Source organism: Diadema antillarum, unplaced genomic scaffold (assembly GCF_040938485.1).
Source record: "Diadema antillarum isolate AM-2024a unplaced genomic scaffold, OU_Dant_1.0 scf00000138, whole genome shotgun sequence".
NCBI lineage: Eukaryota > Metazoa > Echinodermata > Echinoidea > Diadematoida > Diadematidae > Diadema > Diadema antillarum.
Genome location: NW_027271027.1, coordinates 1 through 22,306, shown reverse-complemented (window position 1 = coordinate 22,306; position 22,306 = coordinate 1). Strand labels below are relative to the sequence as shown.

Here is a 22,306-nt window from a genome sequence, read left to right as displayed (position 1 = left end):
ATTGCCCGATTTTATCAAGGCTATCACTGGATGTAACATTTATACTTTAAGTAATTTGCGATTGAATATAATTTAGATCAACATGGAATGGAATTGATTTGGAAGCAACTCTAAATCTTATGGGATTGTTTGTATATATCATGAATTTATATATTCAAGAGTTCATGTTGCATAACTGAAAAATATGAGCACCTTATAGAGTAGTGATTGGAGTGTTTTTTATTATCCCATTGTTTCTTTCCTGCGTATGCATGGGTAGGCCTAGCCCGACCAGACGCTGTAATTACGCTGTGATGACGTACCTACGTACAGCGACTGGGCTGTGTGTAGTTAGGGTAGGCCTATGTGCGAGTGCCGGTGTGTGCTTGCTTAGGGGGAGGGGAGAAGGTATCCGCCTCATACGAAGGTAGTGAAGTCGGGAAAGCTATTGCTTGGGGATGGAGGAAATGACCTTGGTATGTGTCTTGATGGAAAGAAAAGACCAAATTGATATCATAATACTCGTATACACCATCAATGGTAAACATGAAATGGTTGCATGCGTGTTTGACCCTATGGATGTTCAAGTGCGTTTGCATGCATGTATATCTGCATGTGAAGCTACCAGCTGTGTCTTGATTTGCCAGATGCCTGAACTATGATTGGTTGGTTGCGGAGTAGTTTAGGCCCGGGATAGTCTGGATTCCGTTCCTTTTTCCTTGGTGTGATATTTTCAAACGGAGAAAGAAATTATCTGATCGCGATAATCGTGAGACTATACGCGCCCAACTCTCATGTATAAACTGTTCTCGACGTATTGCAATCCTCGGGTGCCATGCCATCTTATTACGGCTTGTCGCGTACACTGAACAACCGCTACAAGTAAAAAGAGTCTAGAAAGTAGACTAGCCACGGGATTCTAGAATGATCCGTGGAGTGGGGAATTCCCAATTCAGCGATTGCGACAGAATACTAGCGTCATGCTCATATAAAATTGCATTTAAGATTTTGTTATTGATAAAGTACTGCATAGTCAAGCACCTGGTTGTTTATCAGAATTAATATTGATAAAATCATATTCATATTCACATAATTTACGAAATGCACAGAAGTTGTAACTTGCTTCTAAAGCTACCTCACTTCAAAAATAAAGTAACTTTGGGGGATTGTGCCTTTAGCTGTGCTGCTCCATAACTTTGAAATGAATTACCTGAGAAAATGAGGAAGGCCCCGTCACTTGCTGTCTTCAAATCTTTGTTGAAGACGCACCTTTTTTCAGAAGCCTTTGATTAATTTGTTATTTGTTTTTTGTGTGTCTAATGAGTAACAATGTCAGGAGCTCTGTTACATCACAGCACAGTGAGTATACATGTATAATTTACATAGTAGGTGCGCTATACAAATTTGTCTAATTGCAATTGTTATTATATCATCATTATTATTGAGGTGTACTCATCTGTGACCACCAAACTCACAAAATAGGTACCGGGTAGGCTAAATAACTGAAAAACGCCAGTCAAGGTCGTATATGAGTGAAGTCCAACAAATTCAGAGGTCAAATTAATGGAATTAATGGTCAGTGAACTTAACTTAATAAGCACTTGAAACAATATAAGGACACAGTGTGGTGTACTCTCAATAACTTTCCACATTGAGAGCTATGATAGCCACACTATAACATCACATGCACATCACCTGAAGATTCTGTTCAAGTTTGAATATTGGTAGATAATCTAGGAAGGTCAAAGGTCAAATGGTCAATGAACTTTCTCTGATTTAGTGTCATATTATATTGTTTGCTCTCAATAACGATTTCCACAACTTTGAGCTATAAGTCTACAAAACTCAAACATGGGTATATCTGCTAAAGATAGATGCCTGCCAAGTACTTGGTTAAATTGAACAATGTAAAAGGTCAGAAGTAAAACTCTAGAACTAATACATTAAAAAATATATATAAAAAATATAAAAAAAAATTAATGACAGAGTGTAATATGTGGGCGAGGATGATTGTGCTTGTCTGAATTGTCATGAGTTACGTGTGTGTAGATGTTCATTTGTTTTCCACAACAACAAAAAAACAAATTTGTTTTTTGAGTGGAAGATGCAGTGATATTTGTTAAGATTTAAAAGCTCTGAAGTAGGATCCTGAATTATGTTGCCATTTTTTCTCACTCTAGGGTGCAAGTCTAGTCAGCATTTGTAAGTATCAAGTTGACCTGACTATTACAAAGGTCAAAGGTCCCAAAATTGAATGATTATATACAGAAAACCAAGTATTTTTCAGTATATTTTCTAGAAATCCGTGTGTTTTTTTCCCCTCCCTTCCCCCTTCTTCCCCTCTTTTCCCCTTCCTTTTTCCTTCTTTTTCCCCCTCCAAGCAGTCCATTATGCCCTGGTTCCTGGAGTTGCATTTGGTCACCAAACTGTCTTCTGTCGCGTTCGTTCGAATTTTTTGTTCACATTTTAATGGTAAAGTACGACAGTTTCAAAGTAGAATAAAACGAATTCGATCCTTTGTGCCAATATCAAATACTGATTGGAACAACAACTAGTATACTGCAACTGCAATTGACATATCCTGACTGGTCAGCACTGAAAATAAGCAGCATTTTACATCTCTGATTCAGAGATGGATGAAACCACCGCTCAAGGGTTTGCTGGCAATTCTGACAGCGGAATTGGAGACAGCGTCGCTCCATCGCTATCGTCATCGTCATCGTCATCGTCATCACACGCCCACGGAACGGGATATTATAATGGCTCGAGATCCTCGACATCGGGTGTCTCTTCCCATCACTCCAACTCGACGTTGACAAATGGCACCGGCCATCAAGGTAAGGGACCTCAACTCCTACACAATTTGTACGATATTACATAAGAAGGAAGGGCTGCGAAAACATCGCTTGGTCGTAAAGCTCTGACGAACAAGCGCCTGGTGATTTTTTTTTTTCCATCTTGTTTGAACAGTGGATGCGAATGTGCCTCTTGATACCTGACCATTAATTTTAGAAGAATAAACAAATGTAAAACACAAGTTGAAACTTAGAAACGTGAGATCGCAAAGTGTTTTTGGACCGAATCAAAATATAAGTACATAGAATATACATGTATGGATGAACGTCGAACATGAAGATGAAGATTTGTTCAGTTTCTTTTTTCGTAGAACACAATCAGCAGACATAAATATCATCTATCAACTGGTAGGCTTTATTTTTCTTAGTGTTCATTGGTGTTTAGGCCTATATTTTGTCAGCAATGTTTGCATGGGTCTTTATGTAGGCCTATGTGCATTGAATGAGTTTATTCCTGGATGCATCTCTCTCTCTCTCTCTCTCATAATTATTATATATACACATCATATAATTAACTGAGGAAGTACACATCCCCTGACATGGATTTCCAGCACTTCTTTTTTTCAAGCTATGAGCCTTTAAAGGTCTTGGTCGGGGCTATGGTAGGCCTACAACATAACATAATTAAACAAAAAGAAGCAACAAAAAGATTATAATCAAAGTCTGATCATAAATAAAGTTAGCATAGAAAATGCAAATGCTTCATGAATGTAAACAAATTGGTGCACTCTGAATAGATAAGAAAATATCGCCATTTATTTGCTCATTTAAGGACGTCCACCTCGTATGAGTAAAGATGTTTCACACCTCACACTCATAGGAGTATAGCATGTACATTGAATATGTATCGTATGTTATCTTTTGCAAAGGCAGCTCGCTATAGTGGAGGTCATATTTCTCATTTGACTTTTAAATATCATAAATGTGTTTTTTATGATATTTTCCCCTACATCATGGGAAATTACACATTCAAGGGTTATAAAGCTTCTCAAAGGGACGCTTTTGAAACTCATGCCCTTTGAAAATAAAAATGTAGTGTTGATCAGTTCTTCATAAGATGAATACCTAGATGCAGGCAGTAATCTTTGATTATGGGGGTGTCATCACTACATTATTGCCTACAAAGTACTTGAAAAGACTTTGTTTTGTCAAACAGACTAACTTTATGAATTTTGACCTGTTCCAGTGGTAGCCAAAACAAAGAGATACATTAAAATAACACAGTCATTCAAAGTTGTGTGATACTGATGACTGCTATGTACAAAGATCTAGTACCACAACAACATAAATAAGAAAACAAATTGTAGCCAAACAGAGTTGGGGGGGGAGGGTAGAGGAGAGGGGTAGAGGGGGAGGGGAGGGGGGGGGGATAGGAAGGAGAAGAGGGGAGGGAGGAGGAGATCTGACACAATAGATCAACATAAACCAGCAGTTTGTATGGGATGAATACTTCCCATAGACTTGTGTGCATTGCATGCATCCTTTGTAGTGGAGGTCATTTATATTTCTCATTTGACTTTTAAATATCATAAATGTGTTACATGGGAAATTACACATTCAAGGGTTATAAAGCTTCTCAAAGGGACACTTTTGAAACTCATGCCCTTTGAGGTTTAAAAAAAAATAAAAATGTAGTGTTGATCAGTTCTTCATCAGATGAATACCTATATGTAGGCAGTAATCTTTGATTATGGGGGTGTCATCACATTATTGCCTACAAAGTACTTGAATATACAATACTGTGTGTGTGTGTGTGTGTTGTGTGTGTGTGTGTGTGTGTGTGTGTGTAGTATAATTATGCATGTACTTAGATTCTGTGGACACCACGTAGCAGGCAGATTGAGGGAATTGGACGGCTCCCACTTTCCAACTCTTTGCAAACATTTTCGTACTAGCGCAATGCTAACTTTCCCGGACGGAAACTGATTAGCTGTTTCGTTTACATTCGATACTGGAAATCTCAAATTTTTAAACAAACGAGACAAATGTTGGCATAATTCATAGGACAGGGCCGGCGCAACAGGGAGGGGGGGGGGGGGGGGGGGGGGGGTCTGACTTTTTTTTTCAGGGGGGCTCCTTCTCAGACTATGTTGGTTGAGAAGTGGCTGGCAAAAGTGCGAAGACCTTTTTTTCTATTTTCTTTTTTGCTTATCAGAAGATTTTGGGAGAGAAGTGGCAAAAACATCCATACTGCCATGTACATAATACCGAATGAAACTTGTCAGCGCTGGGAATAAGCAGGTCATTGCGTCTCTTTCACAGATGGCGGTAACCACACCTACCTTTGGCATGCTGGTCGTTCTGACAGCGGTGTGGGACAGAGTGTCGGTCCATCTACATCGTCATCGTCATCACATCGTCATGAATATGACGCCAGATCCTCGGATTCAGGTGTCTTCTCCAATCACTCGAACTCGACGTTGACATCTGGCAAAGGCCTAGGTAAGTCTCAACTCCTACAATAGTACACAAAATGAAGGACCGTGGAGCCATCGCTTGTTCGTAGCTCGGACGAACACGACGAACAAGCGATTTGTGTTAAAATCCATTCTACGTCCCTCTTCGGTGTCCTGTACCATGGAGTTTGAGAGAAGTAGAATTGTAGAGAATTCACCGAAATCATCAGAGCTAAAATAAGATTGCTTTAGAATTTCAGATATTCACTTGCTTTTGAAAAAGAATGACATTGGTGGCAACCACATTATGCAAATTGGAGAAGGTATAATGATGTCATCAGCACACACAAGTCTCTCATCGACACAAGTTTTCACGAGAATCATGAAAACCTTTTCCCTTTTTGGAAATGAATTCGACATTGGTTGGTCAGAATAAGTTTCACCGTTCGCATCAAATTAATCAATCAGCAAGATTTTCTCTTTCTTTATAAGGGGAAGGGTTGTAATTGCTAAGTCACTGACAAAAATGAAAGAAAATTTAGTACCGTAGCAATGTGATGATCTTGCTCTATACAAAGCTCTTTATATAGGCCCTTTGCTAATCTTGAGCTAACCATGACATTATATTCTGTTCAATATATGGGTTACCGTGGTAACTCAGCCACTTATGACCTTCAAAAAGAAAATGATTACAGAATGACAAAACAGTTCCTCAAATTCATTCTTTACTCTGGCTGGTTTGCCTGATCTGACCGTCACGTGGACTGTAAAGACTAAACCAATCCTTCAAGAGACAAATGTATGAATAATTGTGTAAGGGTTTTGATGAAGTAGATATTTGCAAAATATGTTGCGAATATCAAAATACAGTGTCAATCCATATTCAAATTTACCTTTATATATGATATATATATATATATATATATATATATATATATACCGGGTGTCCCAAAAAAAGCGGAACGGTGGATTTTCAGTACCTTGCGGTCTGAAAGTTATATATCTTTTGACATCATTAGAAAGAGCATCTTCCGCAGAAGACTGTGATACCCAAATCATCAAATTTGGTTAAGTACTTTTTATTCTACGCCAATTTCTGAAAATGCAGTCATTGTCAAATTTCGCCGGATTTTTGCGACTTATGAGATAATAATTTGAGAGCGACACGCGATCCATACGGTGAATATTGTGTAAGCTCGGTGATCCATGTCAACAAAAGATACAGCTTTCACATTGGGCACGGGCCAGGAAAAAACAGTGTGTGTGTGTGTGTGTGTGTGTGTCTGTGTGTGTGTGTGTTTGCGCTCCCAATATGAAAGCGTTATCTTTAATTGTTGACATGGATCAACGAGCTTACACAATTCACCGTATGGAACGCGTGTCGCACCCAAATTATTATATCATAAGTCGCAAAAAATTCAAAATGACTGCATTTACAGAAATTGGCGTAGAATAAAAAGTACTGAACCAAATCTAATGATTTTGGTATCATGGTCTTTTGCGGAAGATGCTCTTTCTAATGATGTCAAGAAATATATCACTTTTAAAACGCAAGGTACTGAAAATCCACCGTTCCGCTTTTTTTGGGACACCCGGTATACATACACAACGTAACACACATTATCATGGCAGGAATCCATGACAGATTCGACGTAAATTAAAATTTGTTTGGGAATGTTCTTATTTTCCACCTGTTTTCACAGTGACTGATAGCAGTCATAATAATCTATCATGCAAATTACGAGAGGTGACGATGTCATCACTCCCCAAGTCGTCTAGTGTGCTGTAGATAAATCTTCGCTGGATTTCCTTTTAAGAAATAAAATCCAAAAGAATACGTTCTTTCATTGGCTTTAAATCTATATTGTTCTAACATTAACCTCGTTAAAAGCATTGTAACCGAGGCTAAATTGCCTTAGTGTCTAAATTACTCTTCCTAAAGCCACATTTTGATCAATACGGATACATTTGATGAAAAAGTGGAAGTTTTATTTGTTTTTGTCTGTGATGCAGGCACAATTGTTGCATAGTCATGCCGGTATTAATCTGCCTAGATCAGTAATGGGATGCCCGTCTTGACGTGCGTTTAAAATGCTGGAAACATCGAAAAGTTTCAGCGTGAAATATCACGCGAAAGAGAGAAATATCATAAAGCTTCTTTTGCCCGGGAGTGCAAAATACTTTGATGGGATCAATTGCACTTTGATAATTTGTCGTTTATATGGGGAACAGTTCAACAGTTGGATCAACACTTAAGTGTAATTTGCCCGAGTATTCAGACAAAGCAATTTTTCGGTGTCGTCCTCTTTGATTGACATCATGCAAGTAAACTGTACCGTGTGTCCCCCCCCCCCCAAAAAAAAAAAAAAAAAAATCATAATGGGACCCTCCGCAATGATTTCTTTAAAAACAGTGAATCAATCTAAATACAAATTCAGGGTATGAAACTATAACTCATTGCCCACGTCTTACAGAAAACCCCATCCGATTTGCTTCAGTGGTCAAAGAGAAATGAGGAATTTTGTAGAGGATGTAGGGAATCTCTTCCCTCCAAGTTCTGTCTGTTGTATTCACACACTAGAGCATCGAGTGCTAAACTTGGAAGAATCAGACTCATGACATGCTTTACAACAATCCACGTTTCTCTGTGACCGCTTAACCAAACTGAATGGGGTTTTCTGCAAAATAGAGCTAAGATAAGACCCTGAAGTCTGTTAGACATTTTAGACAGTTTCATCATATTGGGTGTTATCGATGCAAAAATCTGGTTGTATTTTTTTTTTTTTTTGGGGGGGGGGGAGACATACTGTAGTTAGACTGAAAATAAAACATTGGATGGACAAAACAACTACGACCAGTTAGTGTACAAACTCATCGTATTGCGAACCAGTGGTTAAAACAATTTCATCACCGCTTTTGCTTTGTTTTGTTTTTTTTAACAAAGGATTGTATAGCGCATGGGCTCAGTCTTTATTTTTGCCTCTTACCGACAGGGCCCGGCACAGTACCACTACCAGATTTACCAAGAATCAGCATGATAGACGTGTTCCTGAAAGATGGCGCGACAGAGCACAAGATTTCGATCGACCAGGACAAGACGGTACGCGAACTGCGAACCTGCGTACAGGAGAAAACCCGAGTTCATCCGAGTCAGCAGCACCTTTCTGTGGACATCATGGAAGGGCCTAATCGTGTTCGCACACGAGTCCTGGAAGCGCGTGACGACACTCGCTCTCTGAGGGACTGTAGGATCGTACACCGCTCACGGATCAACGTGAGAATAGCTAACCGTGGGGGTGGCAGTATGCAATATAAGCAATGGTAATTGGGTCATGTCCGGTATTGAACCACAATAGACAACCAGTGACTGATTCTTCAATAATTATTAGTTTGTTTTACAAATCAATCACTTCTATGTCTTTTAGAGTTGGGAATGGTGACGAGTAAAGAATTTTGGTGGAGAGAGTTGAAGGTTAGAATCTCCCCTTTTAAATCCACTCTTACCCCAATGCAAATAAACTTCAGTTGCCGTGGCTATACATTTGTTTAAAACTGTAAATAAGTATCCTCAAGCCCTATATGTGTACACGTAAAACCCTGTAATCAGAGACTCCAACCCCAAGCACCTTCTGATCTGGAGATTCTCCCGCCTGAAACCCCTAGCAAACGGGAGACTCCAAGTTGATGTGTGCGAAGCGCGAAGTTCCTAGGATTCTAGATGTTCTCTGGTGCTATCTAAGGCTTATTTTTTCAACATACGATAGAAATAAGTAAGAAATCCTTTCCACCGGGAGACACAGAGCCAGGGCGGGAGAAATCAAATCTCAAATGGGAGAACGGGAGATTGCGCAAAAATGGGCTTTCGGCGGGAGATCTCCCGTCGAAAACGGGAGAGTTGGAGTCTCTGTGTAATGTACCCACTTTGTATGACGTCACTATCTGGCTGTCATGCACTTGTTTCCCATAAGAAGATACTTGGTAAAATCAATAGCGCAGCACAATTCAATACACAGATTGCACTGCTTTATTCTCTGGTATCTCGATCTGACACAAATAGGTGTCACCACTTTGCCCTGTGCCCCCCTTTTTTTTTAATCCCGAAACGACAGCACAATTTATTACACAAAACATTCTCTGGTCATTCTCTGGTAATGAAACATTATTTGCGAGATGGCAGGTAGTCTGACTGAAAGACGATAAGGTGGTGAGTGGTGTTGTATCAGTACTGAAAAAGAAATGTTATCATTTTACGCGCCGGCACTTATTAAATATCACTATCAATTTGAAAGAAATTGTCGAGATATTTAGGAAAAAACAATAACATCGAGGTAAAAGCATTCCCAGGCTTGTTATATACATGCAACTTTGTTCTCATATCACGTGATGCTTTGTAATATTGGTGTTTATATATATATATATATATATATATATATATATATATATACACGTATGTATATATATACATAAATATATATGCATACATATACTGTATATAAATCATCGATTTCATGACCTATGTGCCAAGAAGTTTTATGATGATATTTAAATGCATACAGTATGTATATTTATATATATATCATCGATTTCATGACCTATATGTACCAAGAAGTTTTATATGATATTTAGATGCGTACATGTATATATATATAATATATATCATCGATTTCATGACTTATGTCCCAATTGATATAATATTTAAATGATATGATATTTAAATGCATACTATAGCCATGATTATTTCTCGACTGAACTGACTGAAGTGATAATCTTCACGATTTCTCTGCGACAAATCCGTACAGAAAAGGATGAAACGTGGTGCATAATGAAATTATGTATTTAATCATGTTCCTGTTTGAGATGATTAAACGCACGTAAATATCCTAGATGGAATCGATTTTAGCTATACCGATAATCTCAGTTCCTGATGCAAAACAACTGTTGTCACCACCTTTGATCAGTCTTGATCAAGGTAATATATAAGAAAAAAATGCCGTTCCAAGGTGATTTCGGATGTAAACACAATATTTTCCTGTTCTTTTAACTACCAATAGAAGTTATTTCATTTTCATTATCTCTATTTACATGTTGATTGTATTCAATATGTAATGGCGTAAGAAAAAAAAAATGCCTTGCATGCCGTGAAAAAGTAGCATTTAGATTTGTAATTATCATGGCCTGTCTTCATCAGCATTCCCTTCCATATTTCCCGATATGTTGCAATATTTGCAAAATTATCAGAACTGCGCCATTGCATGAAATTGCTCTATTTCTAAAGATATTTATCACTCTTTATATGTTTTCTGTGCAATAGTATGTGACTTGAGAAACGGTATCTCTGAAGATCATTGCGAAGGTTGTTGGGCAGAAAGCATCAGCTTCGAGACTTTTTTTCGATTCATTTCAGAAAGAAGTAAACAAGGGTAGTGAATTACTTCTGTTGTTTGGGCTTCTACACGGGAAGTCTACTTTAGTGTCAAGTTCAAGTTCAAGTTCATATTCATTCGTTTTTTCCACAATATACAAACATAAACATAAATCTCATTTTCTTGAGTGACAGGAACAATATGCATACAATTGTACAAAGAAGACAACAATAAAAGAAAAAAAACTAACTGTAGCGATATATCGCAACAATTGCTAAGATAACGAAAGTTAAATAGTTTTCAATATAAATTATGCAATGTGTGAAAAAAAGTGTCAAACTTCATGTGATAGGAAAGCAACATATGCAGACAATAAGCTCTAGACTGAACTTCTGACAAATCTCGAGAAGGACGAAGGACGGCCTTGGAATAATTATATCTACTGACGATAATTGATAAAATAGGACGTGTGTGGATTTGCTAGGCTGTAGTGTTCGAATGCTTTGATCCTCTGCAACACCTCTTGAACACCTACTTCAAGGTGGAAATCTTGTAAACAAGATAACTACAAGTAAAGATTATCAGTAATATGGCGTTGTTACATATACTCTATTTCCTTCCTTATACAATGTATACAGTGTATTCTTATTTCTGTCAAAAGTGAAATCAGACTGCTACAGAGTAGCTTGTCCATGATCGTCAATTTTCAAATGTATATGTAATTTTGATACCGTGATATTCATCATATGTAAATTGACTAAATCAGTTTCACCAGAACGAGAACACTAATTGTGCACAGAGTCCACTGTGATTAGCGATGGTTTATATGTACAGTGAAAACCATATTTATTTGAACCATTTTCATTGGTGTTGATGTTATTTCAAGCATTGCCTCAGTGTTACCATACCTTTATAATGTGACTGTATTTACTGTGACTGTATTTACTAAGCGGTATCACGTTTAGCAGTATTTTGTTAATTATTTTCCTGTCACTTAATAGGGAGCATTGTTGTGTCGTGACGAACAATCTGGACTATTAAATGAGATCAAAAGAAAAATCCTAAATTCGATACCTGTCCGTGCATTCTCCCTTGAATATTATTATGTATAGCTAACTATAAATGCCACACAGCTCATCCATCCCGGAAGTACAAATTGACATGTTCAGTGACGCCTGGAGCAGTTCGAGCGGCAGAGCCTTCTGAGTGACTGTTTGTTGCACGTGTTGGTGAGACTGTGCCCTGGATAACATGAGTGATGAGGATGAATACAGGGTCGTACTACAGCACAGAATTTCGTACTTGGCGTACGTTTCCGTCTTTCAGGCTGCGCGTGCACACACAAATGCACAATAGCGATCATACTATTGGTACACACACACACACACACACACACACACACACACACACACTTTTTTCCAATAATCTTTATTTTTCCACATTCTTCCACATATGAAAATAAACATTCCGTCGACTTTTTTCTGATATATGTGTTGTGTAATGTTAAAAACGAATGTAATATTATTCTTTACAAACAAAAATTAAAACTGGATTAAACATACGCACACACACAAAAATTTTTAAAATGCAATTTAGTAATTACATGCTTGCAGCCTTGTAAGTTTTTACAAGTCTATGATGATCTGTAGCAAAATGTTATAATTTGTTCCTTCTAACTTACCTCAAACTTGAAAATGAGTGAAAATTTATTTTGTAAGAGAATTAACGCAAACATTCATTCAGTCACATAACATTTAGATTGTACATGATGGAGCTTTTGATTTTGCTCTATTTAGTGTGAAGTCACCTTGATAATGAAGTCAAATTTCTCAAACATCCTTTATAAACTATGAGAGCATTGGTACGATTTTTATCGACAAATGCAAAGTCCGCTTGACTGCTGTTGAAAAACTTCTATCGTCCATTGCGACATCCCAAATCAAATATTTAGACAGATTGATAAAAACAACCTTCATGACGAGATTGAGCAATAGACATCAACCACACTCATTGGCGACTGCTGGAACATCTTGGGGTTTGTAACTTTACCTCACTACAACAATTTAGTTAATCTTTTATCAATATGAAAATGCAAATCATTTATTCTGAATGAATAAAGTAGGACTATACATTTGGATACAAATAATGTGTTATTCTTTATCCGTGTATGATTGCTGTATGTATTAAAACAATAGAACATAAGGAATTCAACAATATACTAATAGTAGTCATGAGTATGCTATGGTGCTTGTGAGACTGGACAGGCCTAAGACTGCCTGAGAGAGGCACAAAGAGAGGCAGAGGAGAACGAAGTGATGGAGGAAGATGGCTGTGAGGTCGTCTGTGGCGCCCCCAACGGTCTTCTCAACTACGGGGAAAGTATTACTGTATGTAAGATGCTATGGAATATTACGATGACATAAGAGAAATGCATTGATATACTATGATGCAATGCGTGCACTTGATAAAAGAATAGAAATGAATTCGCTACTGGATTTTCATAACACTTATTAGTGTATTTCTGGTGTTATCATTATTTTCAATTCATTGTTATTATTATTATTATTATTATTATTATTATTATTATTATTAATATTATTACTATTATTATTAATACTATTATTCTTATTACTATTATTATTATTATTATTATTAATATTATTACTATTATTATTAATACTATTATTATTATTACTATTATCATTATCATTACTAATATTTTTATTTTATTTTACGCACTATAAGAACAGGAGCTTATGTGGACTAGTATCCTTTAAGCAATGGACAATAATTGCCTGATTTTATCAAGGCTATATCACTGGTTGTAACATTGTACTTAAAGTTATTTGCAATTGAATATAATTTAGATAAACCTGGAATGGAATCAATTTGGAAGCAACTGCAAATCTCATGGGATTAATTGTTCGCTTACATATATATCTAAGAGTTCGTGTTGCATAACTGAAAAATATGAGCACCTTATAGAGTAACATTGGAGTGTTGTTTTATTTTCCTGTGTATGCATGGGTATGTGTGTGTTTGCCAAGAAAAGATAGCAAGGGATTTAGGGGGACGTCTCCTTCAGTGGCAGTGAAGTCGAGGAAGTTATTGCTGAGGGATGACTGAAAGGACTTTGTATGTATATAGTGTCTTGATGGAAAGAAAAGACCAAATAGGTATCATGTACACCTTCAATGGTAAACTGAGAATGAGTGCATGCGTGCGTGTAAGACCTATTAATGTTTGTGTGTATGTGTGCATGTTTATTTATGTCTGCATGTGAAGCTATAATAATAATAATAATAATAATATAATAATAACAGCTGACAGCTTTGTCTTGATTTACCGATGAATTTCGAAAGCCAGATTGCCTGAACTATAATTGGTCGGTCGCGGAGTAGGCCTTAATAGTATTCCAGGCTCGAGATAGTCTAAGTTCCGTACTTTTTTTCTTGGTGCGGTATCTATTTGCCAATTGCCACAAGCCAATTGAAGAGAGGGCGAAAATTTCTGTGATTCCGATATTCGAGACAGAGCGCCCAATTAACTCGCGTACTGCGGTTCTCGACAGAATATTATTGCAATTCTCAGCTGCCATGCCCTCTTACGGCTTGTCGCGTACACATACTGAACAACCTCTACAAGTAAAAAGAATCCAGAAGCTAGACTAGCCACGAGATTCTAGAATGATCTGTGACGTCGACCGCCTTTGTCAATATTGCGTAAATGGGGGAATCCCCAATCCAGCGATTGCGACAGAATATGACGCAGATATAGTGTACATTAAGAGACTCCACTACCCTGGAGCCGCATTTGGGCGTCAAACTGCCTTCTATCGCATTCGCTCGAATTTGTCGTTGTTCACTAAAATTTCATGGTATGGTACAACGGTTTCAAAATAGAAGAAAACAGAATTCGATGCTTTGAGCTCCTATCAAATGCTGATGTGGAACAACTTTCCTGCAACTGCAAGTGATATATCCTTACTGGTCAGCACTGAAAATAAGCAGCATTAAGTGTACCTCTCTGATTCACAGATGGATGGAAATACCGCTCAAGGGTTTGCTGGCGATTCTGACAGCGGCATTGGAGACAGCGTCGCTCCATCGCTATCGTCAGCGTCATCGTCATCACATGACCACGGAATGGAATATCATAATGACTCCAGGTCCTCGACATCGGGTGTCTCTTCCCATCACTCCAACTCGACGTTGACATCTGGCACCGGCCATCAAAGTAAGGGGACCTCAACTCCTACAATAACAATACCTTGGTCGTAAGCTCTGAATAACAATTGGCGCCTAGTGATTATTTTCCTCGTTTGATCAGTGCATCAAAATGCGCCTACTTTGATATCTGAACCATTAAGTTTAGAAGAAGGAAAAAAATCATGTTCATATTCTACTAAACATACTAAACACAAAGTGACACTTAGTAAGATTTGATTGTAAAGTGTTTGGAAGCGAATTACGTCGAATGTATCAGAGAGTAAGTTTAACATTGATATGGATGGATATCAGGAATAAAAATGAGGATATTCAGTTGCTTGTAGAATACAAACAGAATGCAAAAAAAAAAAAACCCGTCTAAAACCTAGTTATTTTTTTTTCATTGTATTTCAGTATGCAATATGTAAACTGAATTATCCATAACAGGAGAACAACTCCAAAATCTGTCTCATGATTTTAATGCCAACAGTTTATTTACACAGCACAAAAAAAAAATAATTTTCGGTCACCGTACCCCTTTTTATCGGAAAAGATTAAGATGAAGATTATTTCAGCTGCTGTAGAATACAAACAGCATACATTTAGTAACTAAAAAGGGGGGGGGGGGGCGGGATGCCCGAAAATTTGTGTGCTTTGTAAATAAACTGTTGGTATTGACAGCGTGATACATTTCTTGAGTTCTGTTCTACTGATGATAAAATTACCCAATATGAATTATAAAATGATATACGTGTATTAATATAAGCGGAGGGCCTGTAAGGGTTTCATATTCTTCTCTCCTGATCTCATACAGTTATGTATGTTATGACTGTGCCAGTGGCTGTTTCGCAATTCCATATTGGGAATCCCCTATTTGCAGCAAACCAGACAGTTGTTGGCATATTTATTAAGAGGTTTCGCGCACCTTGAACCGCATTGAATGCTCTTTTATTTTTTATTCATTTGTACAAAATCCACTTACCGAGTTTACTCAGATTTTCGTCGTTGATACGTGGTACAGTATACGACAGTTTCACGATATATTATAATAGAATAGAATGCTATCCTCTGTTACTTTATTGAATGGTTATAGTAAAAAAGTAGTTGTTCAATCAAAATCATTTATACTGTAATGATATGTACATGATTATCATAACTTGCCAGCATTGAGCATAAGGAGCTTTATATTCACAGATGGATATACTAACCTGCACACCCACCATAATAATGCGGGCCATTCTGACAGCGGCATCGGAGGGAGCATCGGAACGGGACGACACGATGACGCCAGGTCTTCGACATCGGGGGTCTTCTCTGATGCCTCCAATTCGACGTTTACTGGTAGAGGCCAAGGTAAGTCTTACTGGACATCATCCTCTTCTTAATTATTTCGTGAAAGGAGTGAAGTAAATGAGTGAAAAAGGTTTGCTATAACACCATGTGTACGTAGTCCTTGTAAGGATCGTTGCTTCTATTGGCAAAAAAAAAAAGTCTAGAGAGGGGAGATTTGCGAAGAAAAAAAAAGACGTAAGTAGAGTGTATCAAAGGAAGGCAAGTATATGGGGAGCACTCAACTCTCCCCTTTCTATATAGGCCCTGAAACGATCCTTACAAGGCCCTTCACAATCACGGTGCCATCGCAAACCTTTCTCCCTCATGAAAGGAGTGACTTCTAAACCGGTGCTTAGTTTGAAGCTCTGACGAACAAGCGCTCATTGTCGTTGTTTTTTTACCTGTTTGAACATTCATTAAAATTTCCCCCTATAGACAATAATGGATTGCACAACTTGATGTGAGTTTATTGAGTGAGTAATATTGGAAACATCTAGTGGTTTCAGCTCTGAAATATCACTCGGAAGAGAGAACTACATGGATCATTTGACCTCTTTTTCGAGGGAGCACAAACTACCGATAGGCGGATCAATGGGACCCAGTTTGTTGCTTACTTGGAGAGAACTCAGGTGCAGCGAGTTTGATATTCCATGTTCTAGATTATTGATATTCGATATTCGGATATTTACGCGTAGCGCATAGTCTATGTTGCAGAAGTATAATTTAAAGCAACATTGTATTGATTTGCTCTTCTTCTAGTCTATGTATACTGCTTTAGCTTTGCTATGTTATGAACAAAGGGTTGTTGTGAGCTCAGTCCTTTTTTGTCTCTTACCGACAGACGCCGGCTCAGTTCCACTTCCAGATTTACCAGGCATCAGCATGATAGACGTTTTCTTGAATGATGGGACGATTGAGCACAAGATTTCCATCGACCAGGACAGGACGGTACGCGAATTGCGAACCTGCGTACAGGAGAAAACCAGTGTTCGTCCAAATGAACAGCACCTGAGTGTCGACGTCATTGAAGGGCCCAATCGTGTTCGCACACGAGTCCTGGAAGCGCGTGACGACACTAGCTCTCTGCGGGACTGTAGTATCGTACACCGCTCACGGATCAACATGAGAGTAGCTAATCGCGGGACCCCTGGTATGTTGTGCAAAAAAAACCAACAACAACAACAAATACATGTCAGTGCCTGATATAATGCGATGAGAATTTTATGTTTTGCAATTCCATGTCTTCAAAAAAAAAAATGGCATGGAGAGTATTTTCATACTGAAGAAAGTTTCAAGTTGGAAGTTACAAGTCCTCTATTGCAACTGGACTTCGGTTGTGTATTTGTCCGTATATGACAAAGCCCAACCCACAAGTTGTAAATGTGCATGCATGAAAGTGTGTATATAATACAGGTACCACTTAAGGGATGGGATGAAACACATATCATATATATATATATATATATATATATATATATATGTATATAAACATTGATATACATATTTACATATTTGTCGGAAACCATGAAGAAGACGTGTAACACGTTGAAAATTTGGTGCACCTATTAAGAGTTGTTGAACGTAAATAAAAATGCATCAGTATCTGTTCTTCAGTCAGTCTGTATGAATGTATGTATATAGCGTAACACACTCATGTTTTCATTCAAGAAATACTGTAATCTTCAACATCTTCGAATGGAGCAATTTCTAACTCGCAAAAATAATTACACTTTATTGTTTTGGTTTGTTCCGGCATTTGAAAGTCCGTCCCTGGAGGGATGATTATTGTTCTAGCGTGCCACCCTTTACTTCTCTAAGGCTTATCTCTTCTTCTTTCTTGTTTTTTTTTTCCAGGAACCTGGGAAAACACCTCAGGCAGAGCAAATGGGCACCCAAGGACCGCAGAGCAGGCACGGAACACGTTCCAGGTGTTCGTACAAACACTCAATGGGAAGACCATCACCATTGACACGTGTAGTGAGGACACAAGGATCGGTGTGCTCAAGAAAAAGATTCAAGCAAAAACCGGTGACGCGCCCCAACAGCAGGCCTTATCACACGCCGGAAAACCACTGGACCAGGACTCGGCAACTCTGCAACAGTACAAAATTGGACAGCACTCCACCATAGTCATGAATGCTCGCCTCCGAGGAGGTTGCACCTCTGAACGTACTTGCGAATAGCTCATTTTAGTTATTCTAGACAAAATTTGGGGGTCATCCCACAAGACCGACACCCACGAGTCATACAGCCCACGAGTTCGACATTGAAAACAGGTCCATGAGTCATAGAGCTCACGACTCATACAGCCCATGAGTTCGGTAGGCAAAATAATAAAGCCCATGAGTGCGACACTAGGTAAAAACAGCCCACGAGTTCGACAGATACTTGTACAACACGGGGCTTAATTGTGTCGGTCTCGTGAGCCTTGTTAGCTTAGTGTCGAACTCATGGGCTGTATGATTCGTGAGCTGTATAACTCATAGGCTGTAATTCGTGAGCTGTATGACTCGTGGGCTGTATGACTCGTGGGTGACGGTCTCCTGACGTGCACCCAAAATTTTAACACTGCCAACCGAGACATGAGTAAATAGGGTTCCAGTCTCGTCAGAGTTGGTCATGCCATACGGCGCGTGAAGGTTCTCTGTGACGACGACGACATCCGCCAAATCTGCACATTATTGTCACGCGAAATCAAACTCATTTGATAAATTGACAGCATCATCCACCCAATCTACGCAAAAGTCGTTTAACAAATTGGTAGATAGGATATATAATGAAATATATATACATGTACATTTTAATATCCATCTGGATCAATATTCAGTGATATGTTTTGTAGACTAATCATTGCAAATTGAGTTATTTCAGACAACAATGCACTGAGAGCCTATCGTATCCTCTGCATAGCAGCAAATACATTATGCTTTAATACAACACGGCTTATCGCATAGTGCCTGCATATTGGACATTGTTAGATTAGCCTGAAATTGTTATTTTCTGTATCTCAAAATAGCTACTGTGTATAATTATGATGTATATGTATTCATTATTTTTGAGTGATCAATGAATTACAGGTCTTGCTTTTTAAGTGGACCACTCTTTTATCATACCTGCTTTTTGTTATCCTTCAAAGCATGTTCTTAGATTACTTACTTTGCGATTCACATTTCGTTATGTATTCTGTTTTTTCTTTGACTGAAGTCAACTATACAATATGATCTTTTTATCGCGTTTTATATTAAATTTTGTTTCACTCTTAGTTGGATTGAAAAAAAGAAAAAAAGAATTGAATCGAATAGAAAAAAAATGCTTGATATACACCTACTGAGGTTCCAGTTCAAATATTTATGTAGACAATATAATATGCGCTGATAAGCTCGTCATTATGGTCTCGGACAAAATGTTCTTAAATCTAAACACATTTGTACCCGATTTATTCTTATTCTTCAGTACAATTAACAAGGTAACAAACATTGTAACTGAAAATTCATTAACACGTAATGCAAGAAGTAATAAATGCAGAATATTTTAGTATTGTAAATTAATTATATGGATGCAAATCAGTGACTTATGTAGTACAGTTTATATTTTGATTAAGATTTCACTTTCATTTAATGATTCTGTAAAGAGATGTAATTGAAATGACACCTTTGATTAAAGTTATTAATTCGTCAAATGTTACAGAAATGTAAATATTTATCTGCACGATTCTCGGAGACTTGAATAGGTAATTTTGCTATGTATCATTATTATGATATGGATTCTGTATGGTTTTCATGTAAGTTATACACAAGAAAGGCATGTTTATTTGTTGGTACACACTCTGCATTCAAGCGATTCTTATCAACCGTAGTCTATTCCATTCGGAAGTGTACTGTTTATTTTTCGTTTACAAAACTATAGCAGCCGTTGAGGTATTCTTTGGTGGTTTCCATGATGGTGAATGTGGTGGTGGTTTCGTAGAACATGTACATCGTTATTATTATTATTATTATTATTATTATTATTATTATTATTATTATGGTGGTCCTGAAAAGAATCTGCTCAAGTGCCACATTCCGGTAAGCATGCAAGCATGTTATTCTTAATGAAACATTGAGATTGAGTGGTCATTTTCAGGATCATACTTATATCCAAGAAAGAATACAATGTCATGGTGTACCTTGAAATCACCTACGTTAGAACCAAGAGAAACCATTCAGCTATGATGTAAATAGGACAGTACAATAATTGTTAGAGTGTTGGGATAATTGCCTTTTCGTCTTTTTAAACTACTAGTGCTGCTAGTATCACTTAACTAGCCCACGCTAGACATTGTAAAGATTTTTCCAATTATAAAAGCTTGAAAAGCTTGAAGAAGAAATGAAACGTGTGTCATGCAACATCGGCTTTTCTCATGTTGATCACTTTGATGAAAGAAATATAGTAAGCATTTGGTTTAAAAAGAAAAACGAGTTCGGCCTTGTTCGTTTAGTGAGTTTCCCTTGACTCTCAGATGAAGATATAGATTAAACACAATGTGACATTGTAATTATTTAAATAGTTATAACGTAACTCCTTTTGTGTAGATTAGTGACGTTGCGTCTGTCTCCTTTTTGAAGTTATTCTTTTTTAGGTGTGGAGAAAGTGCGAACGTGGGTGAGTGTTTTATGCGGTATATATGCCTGCGTGTGGCGTATCACATAATGTGCTTCGAGTACTTGCCTTCTTAATTGCGCTGATTAGCACTTTCGGCCAAAAAAGTACGACATTTTAAGTACTTGTATACCACTTCAAAAGAGGAAGTATATGGTATACAAGCTTTTCCAAACTTGGACCTAGGAAAGATGTGGAATGAAAAAAAAATCCTGTGTTCTCACAAAATTAGGATCTTTGTTTAAATCGCACAGTACCGTGGAGTTGGGGGTAATGATGTCATCGTCCCACAGCATACTGTTTCATCTGTCTGTGCCGTAAAAAATCCTAAATTCGTGCTTTGGTGGTCAAGTTATAAAGCAATTACAATTAGCTCTTTCCCATTAAAACTCTAATTGCAAGGATTCGGCAATCGCATGATACAGTGTAATCATGTATGCCCTACAATAATACTGGCTCTAGTTGTAGGCCTATGCAGCATGAGACATTCATCAGACGCTACGTTGTAATCTAACATTTTATATCATATATTATTATTTCTAACAATGTCTCAGGATTAATTGAGGTAGATTGTAATATTCTGTATAAAGCCTTTCTCAACGGCTTCATGTATTTTCCTTTTAAGAAAAGGGAAGGGTGAGACTTTGTATACACACGACTCTGTATAGTACACTAAAAGGAAATATATACTGTACATGTACTTGGTAGTACATGGTAGAGGTATGAGAATATAGTACTACTGGTATACGATAGTGTTATACAATGTGTCATGAAGAAGGAGAAATATATACAGTGTACCTCATTACTAGCTGTTACTACATTATTATTATTATTATTATTATTCTTATTCTTATTCTTATTATTATTATTATTATTATTATTATTATTATTATCATTATCGTTATTATTATTATCATTATTATTATCATTATCGTTATTATTATTATCATTATTATCATTACTACTATCATTATTTGTGCAGTAGGAACAGGAGCTTGGAACATTTTTGTTTAGACAAGCACGCATAAGGCAATGGACAGTATTTCCCGATTTTAATCAAGGCTAACATTGGTTGTTACTTTTTGTACTTGGAGGTATTTGCAATCAAATGTAATTTAGATCAGCGTGGAATCAATCTGGAAGTAACTGCAGATCTCATGGGATTGTTCGTTGTTGTTATTTGAATATTTTTAAGAGATCATGTTGCATAACTGAAAAATATGAGCACATTGGAATAGTGATTGGAGTGTTTGTTTTCTTTTCCCATTGTTTCTTTCCCGTGAGTGCATGGGTATGTGTGTGTATACTCTATTGTATAGTCTGTTCGTGTTTGAAGAGAGAGCAAGGGATTTAGGGGAGGGAGAAGGACGTCTCATACAAGTATATACAATGGCAGTGAAGTTGGGAAAGTTATTGCTAAGGGATGAAGGAAAAGACCTTTGCAGATAGTGTCTTGTATGGAAAGAAAAAACCAAATAAATACCCATATACACCATCGACGGTAAACTGGGGATGATTGCATGCGTGCGTGACCC

The 22,306-nt window shown here is 37.5% G+C and overlaps 2 protein-coding genes across 2 annotated transcripts; both read left to right on the top strand.

Moving 5' to 3' along the window:
- Positions 1-2,387: 2,387 nt before the first annotated feature.
- Positions 2,388-8,824, top strand: LOC139721098 (uncharacterized). The gene is made up of 3 exons (XM_071632427.1): positions 2,388-2,816; positions 5,097-5,276; positions 8,224-8,824. The coding sequence occupies exons 1-3, from the start codon at positions 2,612-2,614 to the stop codon at positions 8,553-8,555; spliced, it is 717 nt and encodes a 238-aa protein (XP_071488528.1). The 5' UTR covers positions 2,388-2,611; the 3' UTR covers positions 8,556-8,824.
- Positions 8,825-14,413: 5,589 nt separating this feature from the next.
- On the top strand, positions 14,414-21,574 carry LOC139721106 (uncharacterized). Its single transcript, XM_071632434.1, has 4 exons — positions 14,414-14,829; positions 15,996-16,154; positions 16,975-17,283; positions 17,988-21,574. Exons 1-4 carry the CDS (start codon positions 14,631-14,633, stop codon positions 18,314-18,316), a joined length of 996 nt encoding a protein of 331 aa, XP_071488535.1. The 5' UTR covers positions 14,414-14,630; the 3' UTR covers positions 18,317-21,574.
- The last annotated feature ends 732 nt before the right edge of the window (positions 21,575-22,306 follow it).

Bases quoted from the DNA above. Each gene is read 5' to 3' on its own strand.
- LOC139721098 (XM_071632427.1), top strand. From the start codon at position 2,612: ATGGATGAAACCACCGCTCAAGGGTTTGCTGGCAATTCTGACAGCGGA. The intron at 2,817-5,096 runs GTAAGGGACCTC...TCTCTTTCACAG, and splicing joins AAATGGCACCGGCCATCAAG to ATGGCGGTAACCACACCTAC. The intron at 5,277-8,223 runs GTAAGTCTCAAC...TCTTACCGACAG, and splicing joins GACATCTGGCAAAGGCCTAG to GGCCCGGCACAGTACCACTA.
- LOC139721106 (XM_071632434.1), top strand. From the start codon at position 14,631: ATGGATGGAAATACCGCTCAAGGGTTTGCTGGCGATTCTGACAGCGGC. The intron at 16,155-16,974 runs GTAAGTCTTACT...TCTTACCGACAG, and splicing joins GTTTACTGGTAGAGGCCAAG to ACGCCGGCTCAGTTCCACTT. The intron at 17,284-17,987 runs GTATGTTGTGCA...TTTTTTTTCCAG, and splicing joins AGCTAATCGCGGGACCCCTG to GAACCTGGGAAAACACCTCA.